Raw genomic sequence first — 18,775 nt, 5'->3', positions numbered from 1 at the left:
TTATTCCTGCTAATAACATGGCACATTACTTCATGTATTGCAATATAGTGCATATATGCCTTCTTACAGGTTTTCTTCAGAGATGAAGAAATGAAAACAAAATTAACTAAGTTTACCTGTAACACTGTAACATCGTCCTCCCATTGTTCATCACTCAAGCGGGTACCAGTAAAGTCTCACAGCAAACTGTGAGACTTGCTGTTACTGTTTTTGGCATATCGAATATGTCACGGGGAGCTTGCCAGGCTTTGCCCTGTGGGCAAGATACTCTCAGTACCTTGCCAGGCTCTCCGAGAGGGGCGAACCAGGGTCGGCTGCATGCAAGGCAAATGCCTTACCTGCTGTGCTATTGCTCCAGCCCTATTTTGTGTTATTTATTCGTTTCTTGGTTTTTGGGCCATACCGGGCAATGCTCAGGGATTACTCCCTGTAGTGCTTGGGGCACCATGTTGGATTCCCGGGACTGAACCCAAGTTTCCTGTGTGCAATGCAAGTGCTTTACCCACTCTGCTATCGCTTTGGCCCAGATAACCTATTTTAATACTTCTTTTGGGGAATCGTGTATTCGTGATCAGCTGCAAATATGTTTTTTTTTTTTGTGGAATAATTTTGGAAACAGAGTTGAGAGTACTTACTGCAGTCATTTTGTTAGACTTGTTGGATTCATTTAAAAAATTTGATTGTCAGTACTTGGCATTGAAAGCACATCAGATAAGAATGTGATTTTATTGGAGAACTCGACCTGTTCCAAATCCTTCCATCTGTTGTTGCTAGTGATGTTCCAGTAAAGATTCACCAGATGTTTTGGTTTCAAAAACAAATGAAAACCTTTGCTGTGTGCTGTTTGCCAGTTTTGGGCATGGCCGGTCTGCGCCGCTGTGAGCTTCCTGAGTGCTGCAGACTGCCTGGCCCGCGTGTAGGTACACACGAAGCCCTGCAGGTCCCTGAGCGTTTGTGTGGTCTTCCTTTTGGACTTTCTCTGTCGTTGCTATGATGTTAAAACTGTTAGAGAATTAGAAATTTATCTTCCCGCTTTCAGAGTTTCTTTTTCCTGCACAAATGGTGTTTAGTCGGTTGTGCCTGGTGGAGTGAGAGAATAAAATGAGTAATTCATTTGCTCTAGCGCTTGCTGCTTACTGTAAAATAACAAAGTGATTCCCTTTAACTGTGAAGGGAATTGTATAAACAAAGATAGTTTTAGCCTCAGCTTTTCTGGCGAGCATCGCTGAGCACAGTTCTCTCCTTTGCCTGTTTTCATTCCCTCATGTATGTTCCATCCCTCCACCTCAGCCTCCCCTCTGTGTTTCTCCTGAGGTCTTGAAAAGTGTCCATACTAGTCTCCTTGTGTCCCCATGTGGTTCTTGGGTAGGGGGTGTATAGATGCAGATTTTAAAACATTCACACACTGAGCACTGCCCAGCGGTTACTTCTGAACACCAGAAGCACTGTAGCACTATCCTCCCGTTGTTCATCGATTTGCTCGAGCGGGCACCAGTAACGTCTCCATTGTGTGACTTGTTGTTACTTTTTTTGGCGTATCGGATATGCCATGGGGAGTTTATCAGGCTCTGCTGAGCGAGTGGGATACTCTCAGTAGCTTGCCGGGCTCTCTGAGAGGGGCAGAAGAATCGGACCGGCTCATCCGCTTGCAAGGCAAACGCCCTACCTGCTGTGCTATTCACTCCAGCCCGAGCACCAGAAGAAAAAAAAATTCAGAAGCCCTGTGAGATTTTCCCCGACAGTTTCCTGCTCCTTCCCGCTCTTGGTCCTTCGTGCTGGTGGTCATCGCACACGCCACTGCTGGGCTTGCAGGGACTTGCCCGCGGGTCACTGGGCGTCAGAGTCCTTTTGTGGCACAATTTGGCTGTAGTGCTCATCGGGGTTGCTTTGGTATTGGGTTGGCATGTGCTGGCCTGCGGTGCTCCGGAACTGACAGGGCCCTGGCCAGGGTCTCGCCTCGTGCATGCAGCCCCCTCCCGGCCTGGCATCACTGTCGGAGCACCAGCTGTGACTTCACCATAGATGAGTCCTCTGAGAAAAGTTCCTCAGTCATTCAAGGTGGACATTTATATCACTGGAGTATTGGTAGCCAAATGATCGCATAATTCCTTTCTTTCCTTTCCCCACTTTTGCCCAAAGTTTGCTTAGGGCCTATTCCTGGCTCCGAGCCCAGGGTCACTCTGGGATGCTCCTCAGCTGCCCACATGGCCAGAGAGCACGGCTGGGGTTGGCCTGAGGCCACTGTCGGTGACGCAGGCGCCTTCCTCTGGGCTGGTCTGTTTCTCGTGTGGGCGGATCACAGGTCAGGCAGCATTCAGACAGAAGTAGTGACGGGTTACACGTGTCTTCATCTCCTGCTCTTTGTTAGGGTCAGAGGGACAGTGAGGGGTGAGGGAGGAGTGCTCTGAGCGCCGGGCACGCAGCTGCCTCAGTTCAGTCCCCGGCACCGGCTCCTCCAGCTGTGGGGACCCCTCGCCTCAAATGAGAATAAAACATTGACTGTTCTGTACAGTTTTGTTTCTTGTGAGTTTTGTTTTGTTTTAGGGCTTAATTAAGGGAAGTTTCCAATAAGGATATATTTTTAGATTTTTCATGTTAAGTAATAGGTACTCTTCTTGCTTGGCAGTTTTTAACACTATTTCTGATACCAAAGGTATGGAATTTTTCTGTTCTGGTGACAAATATATGACACATGTCCAGCAGTACATTTCTGCCTGAAACTGACCTCATGAGTTGACGCCTCATTCCCAGACTCTGTGCCCCAGTCAGAGGCCTGTCACAAGGCCAGAAGCCCCCATACTTTGGACCCACCAACTGTGTTTTTAGGTGTTCCTACAGTCCTCTTTATAGGTTCTCTACTTTGCTTGAAATACTGTCAGAACTTAGGGGAAAATATTTATGTTTATAAAACAAACTGGTTTCATGAAGAATGGCACTCCGGCCTCACCAAATGAAAAAGATGCCAAAGACAAGGTAAGAGCTTCCCTACCTTCACCCCCCACCCCCATTTTAATTTTTAATAGAATCATTGTGAGATACATAGTTACAAAATCTTTCAGACATAGTGTTGGTTTTCAGTCATACAGTGTTCCAACACACTTCCCTTCACCAGTGTGCAGTTCCAGCCACCAGTGTCCCCACCATCCTTTTTGGGCTTTCCCAGCACTTGGATTGTCACCAGCCTGGAAGCTCTTCACACCTCCTGTGGAGGAATTTTATCGTCCTTTTCTTTGCTTCTGCTCCCTGGATGTCAGAGTCTGGAGTCAAAGTAATATATTTCTTAATACACTGAATTCTTGCTATGCTTTATATTTCTTTTTATTCTGTTATATATATGTGCTGTGAGCTATGTGTGCAATAGTCTAATTTCTGTTACTGGGGAAAGGTTAATGGAAGAATAGAAAGTAAATCCATAGTTTAGCAAAAGTTTAAATATGTTGCTTTATTTTTTTTTCCTCTCATAGGTCACTGATGAACTATTGGAAAAAATTGCATCAAGAAGTCAGAATATAATTGAAATCAACATTTCTGATTGCCGCAGCATGTCTGACAGTGGCGTGTGCGTACTGGCATTCAAGTGTCCCGGGCTGCTCCGGTACACGGCCTACCGGTGTAAGCAGCTCTCAGACACGTCCATCATCGCCGTGGCGTCGCACTGCCCCCTGCTGCAGAAGGTCCATGTGGGCAACCAGGACAAGCTGACTGATGAGGGGCTCAAGCAGGTACGATTCTCCACTTAGAAAGTGATTTTACTCTCATTAACCCAGGGTTTTCTTGAAGCAACACTTTTATTTTTTAATTTAATTTTTTGGGGGGTGCCATACCCTGTGGCGGCCCTCAGCATTTGCTCTGGCTCTGTGTTCAGGGATTGTTCCTGGCGGGGCTCGGGTACTGGTGCTCAGCACCAGACATCTGCCCTGCCTCTAGCCTGTTGCAGCACCCTGACAGACGTCATATTAGAAATGCTTAAAGAATAGAGAAAGTCATTTTATGGATGTAGAAATGACAGAAAGTCATTAATGGATGTAGCAGAAAATTGCATGAATTCACCCTTCCTTATAGTTGAGTAATATTCTGATATATATGCACAGCACGTTTTCTGTGTCCACTCATCTGTTCTCTGGCCCTTGGATTGTTTCTATGTCTTGGCTGCTGTGAATAGCTCTGAACAGTGAACAAGGGCGTCCAATTGTCTTTTCGAAATAATGTTTTTGGGCCCTTGGGATAGATTTTATGAAGTGGAGTTGCTTGACCATGTTTTTGAGAGGTCTCTGTATATTTTCCGTGGAGGCTAAACGAGACGATTTTCCCACCAGCAGTGGAAGAGGATGAGGGTCCTTTTGCCTCTTTGCCCCGCCAGTATTGGTTGTTCCCACTTTTGATGCACGCTGTTCTTCCTGGAATGAGTTGGTGACTTGTTTGCTTTCCATTTTCCTGATGAGTGATGAAGTGGGCTTCTTATCTGACTGTCTCTATCTTATTGTATATCTTCTCTGAGGGAGTATCTGTAGTGCTCTCCCCCACACTCCCCTTTTATTTTTTACTATTAATTCTTTGTCATATGTGTGATGAGCAAACATTTCCCTCCAGTCTGTAGGGTATCTTTTAGTCTAGTCATCATTTCTTTTGTAGTGGAGAAGCTTCTTTCTTAACTGGATGGAATCCCATTTATTTATTTTTGCTTTTGTTTCCTTTTCCAGTGCATTGAGTCATTGAAGATGCCTTTAGAATCCATGTGACAGAGTTCCTATGTTTTTTCCACAATGTATTTTATGGATTCAGGTCTACTATTGAGGTCTTGAATCCATTTTGAGTTAACTGTTTCGTATGGTATGAGATAAGGGCCCTGAGTTTATTAATTTTTTTTGCTTGTGGCTAACCATTTTCTTTTTCTTTTTTTATTATGTAGGAGTACTGCTATTTATTCAGCCACTGATTAGCTGATTGAATTGTGCATGAACTCCACCTTACTTTTTTTTTTCATTTTTTATAATTTTATTTATCGAATCACCGTGAGAGCAGTTACAAAGCTTTCGGGTCTAAGTCTCGGTCATACAATGAAACACCCGTACCTTCATCAGTGCCCATTCTCCACCAAAAACCCCAGTGTACCGCCATCCCACACCCTCCCCCTACCTGTGGGGCAGATGATTTCCACATTACTCTCTCTCTACTTTGATCACATTGAATATTTCGACACCAGACCCACCATTATTATTTGAGATTTTACCCCAACACTCAGATCTGCTGAAAAGGCAACAGTAGACAATTTGTGTTCTATTGCTGGTTATGAATAACATATGATGTAGTGTGGCTGCAGTAAGGCCATGTGATTTTGAAATTCTGAAATTTTAACACTTAAAACTGGAGGGATTTTTGCCAAAAGCCACTGGGTTTTGAGATTTTCTCCTGAGTCTCTGGGATCATGGCCATTGAGCAGCTTGATCAGGAGCCAGAGAGGCCGTTCGGGGCAAAGACTTGGGGTCTCGTTAAGACAGGGAGACCAGGACTGGCTCCACCCCCATCCTGTGAAGCCCAACAAGTTTCGTCACTACGGGCCCAGATCTGACTGTCCAATGGCCTCTGGAGGATGACGGCCACCGAGCCGCCAAGAGGGAGCAGGTGGAGGGACAACACCCTTTCGCCCCTGGGGTGACCCGGCGACAGTAACCTACTGCAGGTTCCGGACGCATTTCTGCCAAAAGCCGCTGGGTTTTGAGATTTGTTTCTGAGTCTCTGGGATCATGGCCATTAAACAGCTTGATCAGGAGCCAGAGAGGCCGTTTGTGGGTAATGACTTGGGGTCTTGTTGGGGTGGGGAGGACAGGTCCGGCTCCACCCCCATCCTGTGAGGCCCTGCGTGTCTCCTCACTGGGGGGCCCAAACCTGACTGTCCAGTGGCCTCTGAAGGATGGCGGCCACTGGGCCGCCAAGGGGAACAGGCCAAGGCATGAAACCTATTCCCACCTTGGTTGGCACAGCACCGGTAACCTACTGCAGGGACCGGACGCATTTCTGCCAAAAGCCGCTGGGTTTTGAGATTTGTTTCTGAGTCTCTGGGATTGTGGCCATTAAGCAGTTCAATCAGACCATGCCTCCAATTATATAGCTGAGCTGGAGGTGGTTTGTGGGTGTGTCTCCCACATACCTAACTTTTGGCCGTTTACTTTCTTGGTGAACTTTGCCCAAAGTTTTTGGGGACTGGCCAAAGGCACAGCAGCAATTTTGGGGTATCAGGAAGTCTAAAGGCGCCATCAGTCTGCTGATGCACTCGCCTCACAGGTACAGATTAACCTGCTGGTGGCACAATACCCCCATGGCTAACCATTTTCCCAGTACCATTTATTGAAGTACACTTTTCTTCCTCCACATCACACAACTTGTTTTTTCATTGAAAATTTATTATCTACATATATCAGAGCTATTCCCTGGACTCTTAATTCTATTCAGTTTGTCTGATAATCTTCCTTTAGTCCAGTACCACAAAGTCTTGGTTGTTTGTAAAGCAGCTGTACTATCAGACCTGAGGAAAGGTCTGATATTGAAACAACACAATAGTAGTAGGAGATTTTTAATACTTCTCACTGCTAGATTGATATCTAGGCAAAAAATCAATATGGAAACATTGACCTTAAAGGAAGAAATGAGAGTTGGACTTAATAGACATATGAAGGACTCAATCTCCATCCCAAAAAGTACATGTTCTTCTCCATTCCATGGAACACTTTCCATGATAAAAGATTTGTCTCCACATGGTCAAGAAGATAGTAGTCACACCAAACTGTTTTCTCAGACCACAGTGCTTTAAATGTTGAAATTAATCACAAACACAGAAAGTGGGGAAAATCTTAAACAACCAAACAACTTGGTCAACAGCAAAGAGAAAACCAAAGAAAAAATTTTTAAATTGCAGGAAACAAATGAAAATGAAGTCATGAGTTATCAGAACATATATGAGACAGCAAAAGATTTTGTAAGAGGGAATCTCATAGCAATATAAATATTCATCAGGAGGATGGAATGTCCTGACTCCGTGCCAGACTGTCTTCACCGGGCAACTCGGAGTAGGGGCCGGGTTGAGTTTCCCTGCAGCCAAAACCCTCTAGAACCCATCCACACAGCCATGCTCAAGGCCACTCTCCATAGGCTCAGAGGAGCTTTACGTATGGGGGAACCTGCAGAAAAACCCAGGTATGCGGGACCCATAACTGAGATCTCCAAGCCTGTTCAGAATGGGACTGGACCTCCTCCCCCAGCTCCCCAGTTTCCCAGTACCTTGACCGTCACACCCACAAACTGCCTCCAGCGCCATGTAATCTCATCAATGGCCAAGATCCAGAGACTGTGAAATGAAGCTCCCAGAAGGGAGTGACACAGAACGTCCTGGAACATGCTGCTGCAAATGCGGCCTCGCGGCCTCTCATACTCTAGCCCACTGATGTACCAAAAGTAGCACACATTTGTTTGGGTTTAACATACATGCTTGTAATCTCTTATAGAAGGGCTTAAGTGGCTCCGGGATGAAATACAACAATCTTCACACACTTTTCTCTTATGGTGATGGAGAGATGCACGGTGGTGGTATTGGTGTTTGAATATTATCTGCAATGAACTATATGAACAACTTTATAAAAGTAAAATAAAATTAAAAAAATATTCATTAAGAAACAAGGCCCAAATAAAAACTTATTGCTTAGCTTAAGTCAGTATAAAAAAGACCAATAGAGGGAGCCCAAAATATTCCCCAAAGAAGGAAAGTAGTAAAACTTAAGAGTGAAAATCAAGGAGATAGAAACCCAAAAACAGAATATAAAAGATCAGTGAAACCAAGAACTTTTTTTTTTCAAGAATAAGCGAAATCTTCAAAACATTGGCTAAACTCACAAAGGAAAAGAGAAAACTCTGAAAATCCAGATCATAAGTAAAAGGAGAGACCTTTTAACAGACACCATAGAAATCCAAAGGCTTTTTCGGAGATTTCTCTGAATAACTTTATGCTGTGGATTTGGAGAACCTGAAAGAAATTGGCAACTTTTTGGAATCCTATAACCACCAAAACTGAGCCAGGAGGAAGCAGAATATGTGAACAGAGCAGTAACAGGGATATTGAAATGGTACTGAAATTTTTCCACAATAGAAAAAAACCCAGGCCCAAATGAATTTATTAGTGCGTTCCAAACCTTCAGATAAAATCTACTTCCTTTCCTTCTCAGGAACTTCCAGGAAATTGAAAACATAGGGATCCTCCTGAACAGTTTCTGTGAGGCCCAAAGCAAACCTGCATCACCAAAAAAGAAAATTATAGGCTAAAATTTATTTGCGAAATAAAATTATTTCATCTGATAAGCATAGATGAAAGAGCCTTGAGAGAAATATTAGCAAACTGAACCCAACAACACATTGCTTACTCTGTGGTCAGGTGGGATTTATCCCAGGGATGCAAGGATGATTTAATATGATTTAACATATGCAAGTCAACCCATGTAATATACCATATCAGTATAGGGAAAGAGTAACAAAACCAAGTGTGTTAGTAGATGTAAGAAAGCACTTGATAAGATCCAACACTCATTTATGATAAAAATTCTAAAGAAAAAAATGGGGATAGAAGGAACTTGCCTCAGTATAGTTGAAGCCAGTTCAGTTTAAGGCATGAAGCTGCTCAGATCCTGTGGTGGGCCACCAGGACCACCCCAGAATTGATTCTCCATCCTTCCTGCTCACTTCTCTAACCTCTCCTTCTCCCCCCCCCCCCCCCCCCCCACACACACACACACACACACACAGGAGGACCATGCTGGGCATTGCTGTGGGGATTCAGTGTTCAGTGCTGGGAATCATGCTGAGTGTCCACCCAACTTCAGTACTGAGTACCCGGCCCCTAAAATGAACTCTACCTCATTATTCTAAGATATAAATGGAAGTCCAAAGTAAAGATTATAGAATGAAGTAAAGGTGGTAATAAATCTGTAGTTGCCATAATCGTTTGATTAAAGATAGTTTTCTCAGGGTGAGAGAGAGAACAGTGGGCAAGGTGATTGCCTGGCACACAGCAGATCTAGATTTGGTTCCCTAGTACCCAGTATACCCAGTATGTTTCGTCAAACACTGCCAGGAGTGATCCCTGAGTGCAAAGGTAGGAGTAAACCCGAACACTGCTGGGTATGGCACACGCATCACCTTTCAAAAAAAAAAGCATTTTTTGTACTTTGTATTCTGTGCACTATCTTTGGAAATGACCATTTAGTTTTCTTGACTAGGTTATATAATGAATAAGAATTGAGTTCCACATCTGTGACTATTTTGAGTATAGGTGGATTTTAAGCCTGGAGTTTCCGGAGCCTCTGTCATCTTTCTTTCCATTTTTCCAGGCCAGTAGACTGTACTCTTTCAAAAGCACCTTCTCCATTTGGGTAGAGGACTTGTGCATTTGTCATTCCATCTATAGTGCTGTTAGCAAATGTTTATTGAAAGAAACTAATTCCATTCAAGAACTTTGTCAGGATTACTTATGTTCCGTTTTGGGGTGGTAACTCTACCTGCCAATGAAGCAAAGTATCAGTAAATTTGATGGAGTTGAAGTCAGATGAAATGAAGAACCCTAAATTTAAATCCTACATAGGAATTAAATCAAAGCTCAATATTGGGAGAAATTTAGAAAGACTCTATCCTGGGACTGGAGAGAGAGTACAGTTCAAGGACGCTTGCCTTGAACACTGCAGACCTGGGTTTGAAGCTTAACACCCTGTATGGTCTCTGAACAGCTTCAGGAATGATCCTAGAGTGCAGAACCAGGAGTGAATCCAGAGTACTGCTGCATGTGACACCCCGCAAGAACCTTTAAAAAAAATCATCAGCTATGTTAATCCAACTTTCTGTTGAGAATGATACAGTTGTAAGGTAGCCTCTTTTGTGGGCAGTAGTCAATCATACAATAATCGTCTTGTTTTGATGTTTATATTGATTTATTCCAGTACAAGTATGGGATTTCCTAATGGTATTTATAAATCGTTAATGTAGAAATGGCATGAATTTTTTGATGAAAATTTCCCAGAGATACATGCTTCATAATGAAACATTTTTTTGTTTTGTTTTTAATTTTTATTTAGTCACCGTGAAGTAAACCATTACAAAGCTCTTCATGATTGGGTTTCAGTCATACAATGATCCAACACCCACCCCTCCACCAGTGTACATTTCCCACCACCAATGTCCCTGTTTCTCTCCCATCATCCCCCAACTCCCCCACCCCCACCCCCCAGCCAGGCACTTTTCTTCTCTCTCTCTCTCTCTCTCTCTCTCTCTCTCTGTCTCTCTCTCTCTCTCTGTCCTTTTGTGCAATATGATTTGCAATACAGATACTAAGAAGTCATCATGTTTGTTCAGGGTGTTCAGTATTTTTACCTGAAAGGTATAGCTGGAGTAACTTTTTTTTACTGGGTAACAGCTTTGTGGTAAATGTGACTGCTGAAGCTCCCAAATGTATAGGGAGTTGGGGTGAAGTAACCCAACCCAAAACTGAGAAAGCTTGATATTTCAGTCACAAAACGTGCACACCTGAATTTTCAGCAGATTATATATCAGTGAGGTCTGTCCTGAGATGATGGAGTCTGGCAGGGACATGGTGGCTAGTTTGGATTGAGCAAGTGGCTGCAGGGGCTCTGCTTGGGCAGGCACCAGACTGACCTGTCCCCCTCTGACTTACTGTGTCTTTTCAGCCACGTGCAGGTCTGAGATTAACTGTGGCTTTTGATCTTTTTCAAGATTTATTTATGAGTCTCTGAATCAAGGCCGATAAATGGGCTTGTACAGCTGAGTCAGAGCTGATTTGTGGGCGTGGCTCCCACATACCAAACTTTTATTTCTCAAAAAACTTGATCCTGAGTTATTGGGGTTCAGACAGAGGTATACTGGCAGTTTTATAACTTTAATAACTTAATATCAGAAAGCTGAAGATGCCATTAGGTGGCTGATGCACTCGCCCTGTGGGTATAGGTTGACTACTGGTTCGCACTGTACCCTTGTATAAGGAAACATTTTTGAAGGACATATATATATATAATATAGATATATATCTATATCTATATTATATATAGATATATAGATATATTGGTTTTTAGGGCAGTGCTCAGGGTTAGTCCTGATAACTGATAATTTGGATGCCTTTTCCATGTAGATTTCCCCTGGGAGTTGGGGGGTGTGGGCCGTATCCCATAGAGCTCAGGGCGATACTTGGCCTTGTCTTAGGAGTGGGCCCCGGCAGTGCTCAGGAGATTTTCTGCAGTTTTGGATATCAGCCTGGCTTAGCTGCACACCAGACTCAGCGTTTCCTGCTGCTCCCCAGAGCCTGTCCTGGGAATGGCCTTGACGTTCTCTTACAGAGTTACAGAGGCTTGTTTCCTAACATATCTAAAATTGAGTGTTCTAAATATTAGCTTCTACTTAACATTTATCAAATTTGAATGATGAAACACCTAAAATTCAGGTTGTTTTTGGATAGCACAATATGTTCTTTGTGAAAACTACCTTGAAATACTGATATCTCTATTTCCAAAACTTGAGAGATATGATCTTGAAATACCGATGTTTATTTCTATAAAATAACTCCAAAGAAGTTTATCAGTGGGATGTATTTCTCTTACATGCATCTTACAAAACTGTAATTGGAAAGACAGTTGAACCCAGAGAGAGACAAAGGTCAAGGCTCTGCCCTGGTCCAGGGTCAGGTCTGACTGTGGGTACCCAGCGCCGCCAGCAGTGAGCCCTGAGCAGCCCCGGTAGCCTCAGAACCACTGGCTGTGGGCTGACTCAGAAACAAGGACTACTGCCAGGGGTAAGGGCCCAGTCGCTAGAAACAGTGTAGTTATCTTACACACTTTCTCCCCCTTTCCCCCCCCTTACCAGTCATGATTGTAATATCCAAGGAATCCCACGAAATTTAATAAATTGTGTCCATTAAGCCAATACTTTATGTATTTGTTTTATTTGATTTCTGTAGTTTAATACTTCAATCTAGTATATAGGTATCAGTCAAAATTCCTGGAAGTAGTTATACCTCGGGGTAAAATGATACAAATCTATGTTGCATTGGTGCATATCAGTCTGGCCGCATTTTTAGTTTCTTGGTCTTTAAAAATGAGACGATTCCCATCTCTCTAAAGAGCATCGAAAAACAGCAAATTACTGTTAGGAGTGACTTTGCCGCAGCCTGGGAAAATAGTCTAAACTTCCCAGTGTCTGGTATATGCTGTACCGAGAAAAAGACAGCTAGAAAATTGTAGGGGAAAAAAAAAGTCTGTGGCATTTCCCCTTATCTGAATCCCACACGCTTCACAGTTTTGGTAACAGTTTCTGAGAATGTGCTCCCGGAGGGGGCCCAGAGCTCCAGTTCCAAAGGGGCAGAGCAGAGTCTATTCACAACCCACTACTCATCCCTCTGCGTTCTCCGGGGCATCCCGAACAACCTTGGGCAGCACTGAGCTTTCCTTTCCTTAAGTTAGAATGTACAGGTTGGAAGGACGGGGGAATGGGCCGAAACCCCTACTAGGCAAATGGAAAAGCCCACAGGAGCTGGGTTCCCGAGGAGGGGGGTGCATGGGAGGCAGACCTCCTGCTCCTTAAAACAGGTGAGGTCCAGTGACTGTGGGAGCTGCATAAAGTAAACTTCCTTTGGCTTTATTACCAGAAAGTGTTTGACTTACTTACCTTTATATATCTGGGAGTGTAAAACAGTTCTGCAGGCAACAAGCGAAAAAATTTAAGAAGCCTTGCATAGATTATCTAAGTCCTGAGAAGGAAAGCCAAGGAGATAATTTCTTTGGGAAACTGGGGCAAACACAAGCTCCATTATTAGAGCAAGGGAATTTAGAAAGTCTTTACATATATATTCAACCTTAAACTTTCATCCCTGGTTCTGCATAAGATCATGTGGTGGTGGTGAAGAGCGGAGCCAGATTCCATGTGGCTGGGGTCTAGAGTGGCTGGCATGCTGGCATACATGGAGTTTCATTATTTATCTATTTATTTATTTATTTATAAATAAATATCGATAGTACAGTGGGTAGGGTGTTTGCGTTGCACACGGCCAACCCGGGTTCAATTCCTCTGTCCCTCTTGGAGAGACTGACAAGAGTATCCATCCCGCCCAGGGGCTGGAGTGATAGCACAGTGGGTAGGGTATTTGCCTTGCATGCGGCCAACCCGGGTTCGATTATCAGCATCCCATATGGTCCCCTGAGCACTTCCAGGAGCGATTCCTGAGTGCATGAACCAGGAGTAAGCCCTGTGCATTGCCGGGTATGATTCAAAAAGAAAAAAAAGAAAAGAGTATCCTGCTCACATGGCAGAGCCTGGCAAGCTTCCTATGGCGTATTCGATATGCCAAAAACATTAACAAGTCTCACAATAGAGACATTACTGGTGCCTGCTCGAGTAAATCGATGAAGAATGGGAGAACAGCACTACAGTGCTATTTATTTTTTAGCACAGCAGGTAGGGCATTTGCCTTTCATGCGGCTGACCGGGGTTTGATTCCTCTGTCCCTCTCGGAGAGCCTTGCAAGCTACTGAGAGTATACCGCCTGCATGGCAGAGCCTGGCAAGCTCCCCCTGGCGTATTCAGTATGCCAAAAACAGCAACAACAAGTCTCACAATGGTGATGTTACTGGTGCCCACTTGAGCAAATTGATGAACTATGGGAGGACAGTACTACAGTGCTATTTATTTATTTTTTTGGCTTTTCAGGGAGTGGCCTCTCAAGCAGTGCCAGGCACCACTCCTGGAGAGTCTTGATCAGCTGAGCCCAGATGCTTCAGCACCCAGGGCCGGCTGCCCGCACTATTCCGAGAGGCCTGCTGGCCCCCTGTGGGGCTGGGATGGAACTCTGGTCCCTGTGTGTGCAGGACAGGTCCTCTGGCATCAGAAGTTCTCTCTCAGGCCCTATTTGTTTCATCTTGTTCATATTTAAGCTTTTGATACTCACGAAAATAACTCTTGAAACCGTGGCTGAACACAGGCTAGACCTTCAGTTAATGAAGGAAGTAAATTCCAGGGAAGGGGAAGAATTGGCTCCCTCAGTTCATGTCCCAGGCTATGGTATGCTGCAGTGTGGGGATATGCAGTTTACAGCAGCAGCAGCACTCAGCTGTAATGCATGCTCAGGAGCTGTGGGCTAGGGTGCATTCAGTCTAGAACACATGGACAGAAGCCATTCTTAGGGAGTCCCTGGCTTTAGACTCAATAGCCAAAGATTTTAAATCAATTTTTTTTTCTTTTTGGGTCACACGGCGATGCTCAGGGGTTACTCCTGGCTTTGCACTCAGGAATGACTCCTGGCAGTGCTCGGGGGACCATATGGGATGCTGGGAATCGAACTTGGGTCGGCTGCGTGCAAGGCAAATGCCCTACCCGCTGTGCTATCACTCTAGCCCCCTAAATCAGTTTTCTTAAACAGTGCTTCTCAGCGTAGAAACTTTCAACAAAGAACTTAAGGAATGGAGAGTATTGTTTTTAAGAGATAGAAATTACAAAAAGGAAATACATTTGAATTCTTGAAGTTAAAAATACAATAGCATGATGAACTTCCTACTCACATCAACATGTGAGCAGGTAGCAGTTAACTAGTGAAACAAAACAAAAAAGTGACACGTTGGAAATTTTTGAGCTGTTATAAACTAATCATAGCATTATAAACATGCAGTTAAATAATATGAAGCAAAATAATTCAAAGTTTTTTTTTTTTTGGGACACCCATGATACTCAGGACTTAGTCCTGACTCTGCGTTCAGAGGTCACTCCCAAAAGGCTTATGGTAACAAATGTCATGCTGGGGATCAAACCCAGGTATGCCGTGTGTGAGTATGTCATCTCTCTGGCTCCAAATACAGAATCTGGAGGTGAGAAATAGTTCTACATTAATATATTTTAATCAAAAATGATTTATTTACTGCTTTTTATCACCTGGCAGTGATCCGGAGTTATTCTGATTCTGTATTCAGCAATAACTCCTGGCAGTGTTTGGGGACCATATGAGATGCCAGGAATTGAACCTGGTCAGCCGCATGCAAGGTAAATGCTCTACCCACTATGCTATAACACCGACCCCTAATAGAGATTTAAAAATCTTAGTTTTGGTAATGGCTAGAAGAAGCAGAAGAGATCAGCAAGGGAGTCGGAAGCTTGAGCACTACCATAAATAAATGATGTGAAACAGACACTGTACTACAGAATAGTAATAGACACGGTGTACTATATAATAGTAATAGACACAGTGTACTGTATAATAGTAATAGACACAGTGTACTGTATAATAGTAATGGACATGGTGTACTGTATAATAGTAATGGACATGGTGTACTGTATAATAGTAATAGACACGGTAAGTAAGTAAGTAAAGTAAAGGCCCTCCCGTTGATCATCAATTTGCTCGAGCGGGCCCAGTAACATCTCCATTGGAGACTTTGGTGTTACTATGTCTGGCATATCGAATACCCTCGGTAGCTTGCCGGGTTCTCCGAAGTACTGTATAATAGTAATAGACACAGTAATAGTAGTAGACACTGTGTACTGTAATAGTGTACTATATAATAGTGTACTATATAATAGTGACTGCATGTTATTTAACACAGTACAGTGTGCTCTGTAGTAGAATGACATTCTTTTGGGGGCTCCCCAGAAAGGCTCAGGGAGACCTGGGGTATGCCTCTGGTCAGTTCTTGGGTAGCTGGTGTGGGTGGTTCAGTGTAGAGTGGTTTGGGCCCTGTGGTGCTGGGTTCCACCAGGACCACCTGAGGCTTTACACCCAGAGAAACTTGGGCCTCCAGGGCCCCCAGTGGTGCTCAGGGTCTGGGGGTTTGTGGGCCAGAGTGCTCATCAGGTTCCAGTTCATGCACATGTGCTCCTGCCTGCTGTGCTGCCTCCTCCATTTTTTTGTGCTGCCCCCCAAAATGGGCAAGACCCATTTTTAAGTGCACATGGAACAGTCTCGAAATTATGACAGACTTCGGTTTCAGGTTTATAAATAAGTTTTAACTTTAAAGGATTGAAAGCATGTAAGAATCTTGTGAATGAAAGTAGAAATTGGCAGCAGAAGGAAATCACTTAAACAGTCAGTGACCTGAAAATTACACATTTGAAGGTGTTGGAGCGGTCGTACAGCGGGGGAGTGTTTGCCTTGCTCACAGCCAACCTGGGTTCAATCCTCAGCATCCCACATGGTCCCCAAGCACCACCAGGATTCCTGAGTGCAGAGCCAGGAGTAGCCCTTGAGCATCACTGGGTGTGACCCAAAAAGTGAAAAATAAATGACACATTTGAAATTATTGAGCTGTTATAAACAAATCATTGCATTATAAACATGCTGTTCATAATATGAAGCAAAAAAAATCAGTTAACAATCAGTGAACTAAAACGACAGAATATAGCAGCATTTCGAAGGAAATTCAGTGATACTTCCCCCTCTTCCCTGCCTTTTGCTTCTCTTGTGAGGATGGTGGGGGTGTTCCATTCATTGGTGTCGTGTTCCGTGTTCCCCTGGCTTTGCATGGCTGGCCACTTGCACAGACTGTTGTTTGCATGGATGAATGGAGCTTGTATTGTCCTTGCCAGGCCACGCCTTGGTGCTGGTGCCCCGCACATTCTGGCTCCAGTGCTCGACGCACAGAGGCGGCCTCCATGCTCTTGTCCACAGTGTTTGCACATCAGTGGTGCTCCCTGGGAATCCCACTGGTAGCCGTGCTCATGCACTCTGGCTGTGCTCCCTGCTTGCACACTCTGGGGTGCTCAGGCTCTCGGGTGCTGGAGTTGCCTGAGAACGTTTCAGCTCTCACAGGGGTACCTGGGACTAAACCTGCAGTCTCAGGCTTGCAGGTCAGGCACTGTGTGTAACCGACTTACCATTAAATATCATGTTTTTATGCAACCATTGTGTTAAGGAAGAACTGACAAGAAAAATTAGAAAATATTTTGAAATAAATGCAAATGGAAATGCACACTATATCAAAAATTAGCCTAACAGGAAAATTCTGGGCTTTCAAAACTTACATCTGGTGCTGGAGTGATAGTGCACTGAGTAGGGCATTTGCTTTGCGTGTTACTAACCCGGGCTTGATCCTGGGCATTTGGAGTGTTCCCTTGGTCTGCCCGGAGTAATCTCTGTGTTCAGGGGCAGGAATAAGCCCTGAGCATCATGGGTGTAGCCCGAAAGCCAAACAAAAACAACAGACAAAATGGAAATTTTCATTGCGAGGGAAGGAAGTTCTGAAATTAGTAATCTAAGTTATACCATAAAGAACTTGAAAAGAGACACAAAAGAGACCTATTAACTAGGCCAAACCTTGTCCTGGAAGTGCTAGTCAGAGCAGTTAGGCAAGTAGAGGAAATGAGATTTGCAAAATAGAAAGGAAAAAATATTTGTAGATGCATGGCTTGACACAAAAAGATTTGGGAGGGGCAGAGTGATAGTAGAATGGGTGTAGTTGACCTTGCACGTGGACAGCGCAGTATGCTCAAAACTAAGAACAAATCTTTATTTTCATTTACAAGTCTGGACTATCTCTTTAGCAAATTGTTATCTTCAGAGTTTAAAGATGCCAGTAAGAAATTGCACATGTAATGGGACAAATCTGCCAGTCTCAGAAGACAGCCTGCAGCTCTGCTGGTGTGCTGGCCGCACACTGGCTCCTCCTCTGGCAGTTCTCGTCCCTGCAGTTCATCTGATTACTCATCATGGGGGTGGGTTTCTGACCAGATCACTTATGTAGGTCAGAATTGGTCTCCGGTGATCTACTGCAGAACATGAGAGTCAGGATCTGTGTTAACATGCGGCCCTTGTCCCCTCCCCCTCCCCCACACTGCACATGCCCGCTAGACGTGCGTTCAGGGAGGTGCTTCTCCATCCTCTGACCACATTTGTTACCCACATAATGTGGCCTACCCCACATCAAAAGTTATGTAATTCAGTTTTGCTTTACAAAATCCAGCACTTTAAAAGTGTATGTTTTCTGGTCTTTGACAGAAGAATGGAGTCATTTGATATAGTTGTCCTATAAGAATAATCAAGTTACCACCTCATCCTCTAATTGTTTCTTGTGAAGAAGCTCCCTGGTCGTTTTGATTTTTGGGGTTTCTTGAGTTCTTTGTCATGGGAACTGGCCCTCCTCAGCTATGTGTGTGTGACTGTGTTTTCCCGTTCTGGAGGCTTCTTTCCCATTAGAGTGGGAGTGTCTCTCTGGCTCTGCTCTTTCTGCTGTGCGGGGCAGAGAGCTGGGCCTCCCTGCGGGGCAGGTGCCCTGTGGCCAGCCGCCCGCGGGCCTGTGGTCAGTCCTTGCACTTGGCAGAGGTCGCTTTGACTCTGGTGTCATCACACATGTTCATTTTTGCTTTTATTTCCTGGGCGATGGAGTTAAGTCATTGAGGATGCGACTGAAGCCAGTATCACGGAGAGCATGGCCTTTCTGAGGTGCATCTTACGTATTCAGGTCTGACTCTTCAGTCTCAATCCCTGTGAGCTACTTGCTCATAGTAGCGTGAGAGTGATTAGAAGGGGCCCAGTTCTGTTCTTCTCCATGAGGCCAACCGGTTTTTCTAACACCATTGTTGAAGAGGATTTTTTTTTTAAATGGCATGCTCTTGATTTATTTATACTTTGTAATAAATTAATTGTCCATATCTGAGGATTTTTTTTTCTTTTTTCTTTTTTTGGTGGTGTCACACGTGACTGTGATCAGGCTTATTCCTGGCTCTGCACTCAAGGATCATTTCTGGCAGACTCAGGACA

At 44.2% G+C, this 18,775-nt stretch overlaps 1 protein-coding gene across 1 annotated transcript in view; it reads left to right on the top strand.

The window, feature by feature from the left end:
* The window catches only part of FBXL17 (F-box and leucine rich repeat protein 17), a 538,170-nt gene that overhangs the window by 18,598 nt on the left and 500,797 nt on the right, over window positions 1–18,775 (top strand). Inside the window, exon 3 of the mRNA XM_056139026.1 lies at window positions 3,465–3,722. Coding sequence (XP_055995001.1) covers window positions 3,465–3,722 — 258 coding nt within the window. The remainder of the gene's footprint in view (window positions 1–3,464; window positions 3,723–18,775) is intronic.

This window comes from Sorex fumeus, unplaced genomic scaffold (assembly GCF_029834395.1).
Source record: "Sorex fumeus unplaced genomic scaffold, SorFum_2.1 ptg000131l, whole genome shotgun sequence".
Lineage (NCBI taxonomy): Eukaryota > Metazoa > Chordata > Mammalia > Eulipotyphla > Soricidae > Sorex > Sorex fumeus.
The sequence above is the reverse complement of the archived record's forward strand: the minus strand, read 5'-3'. Positions and strand labels throughout refer to the sequence as shown.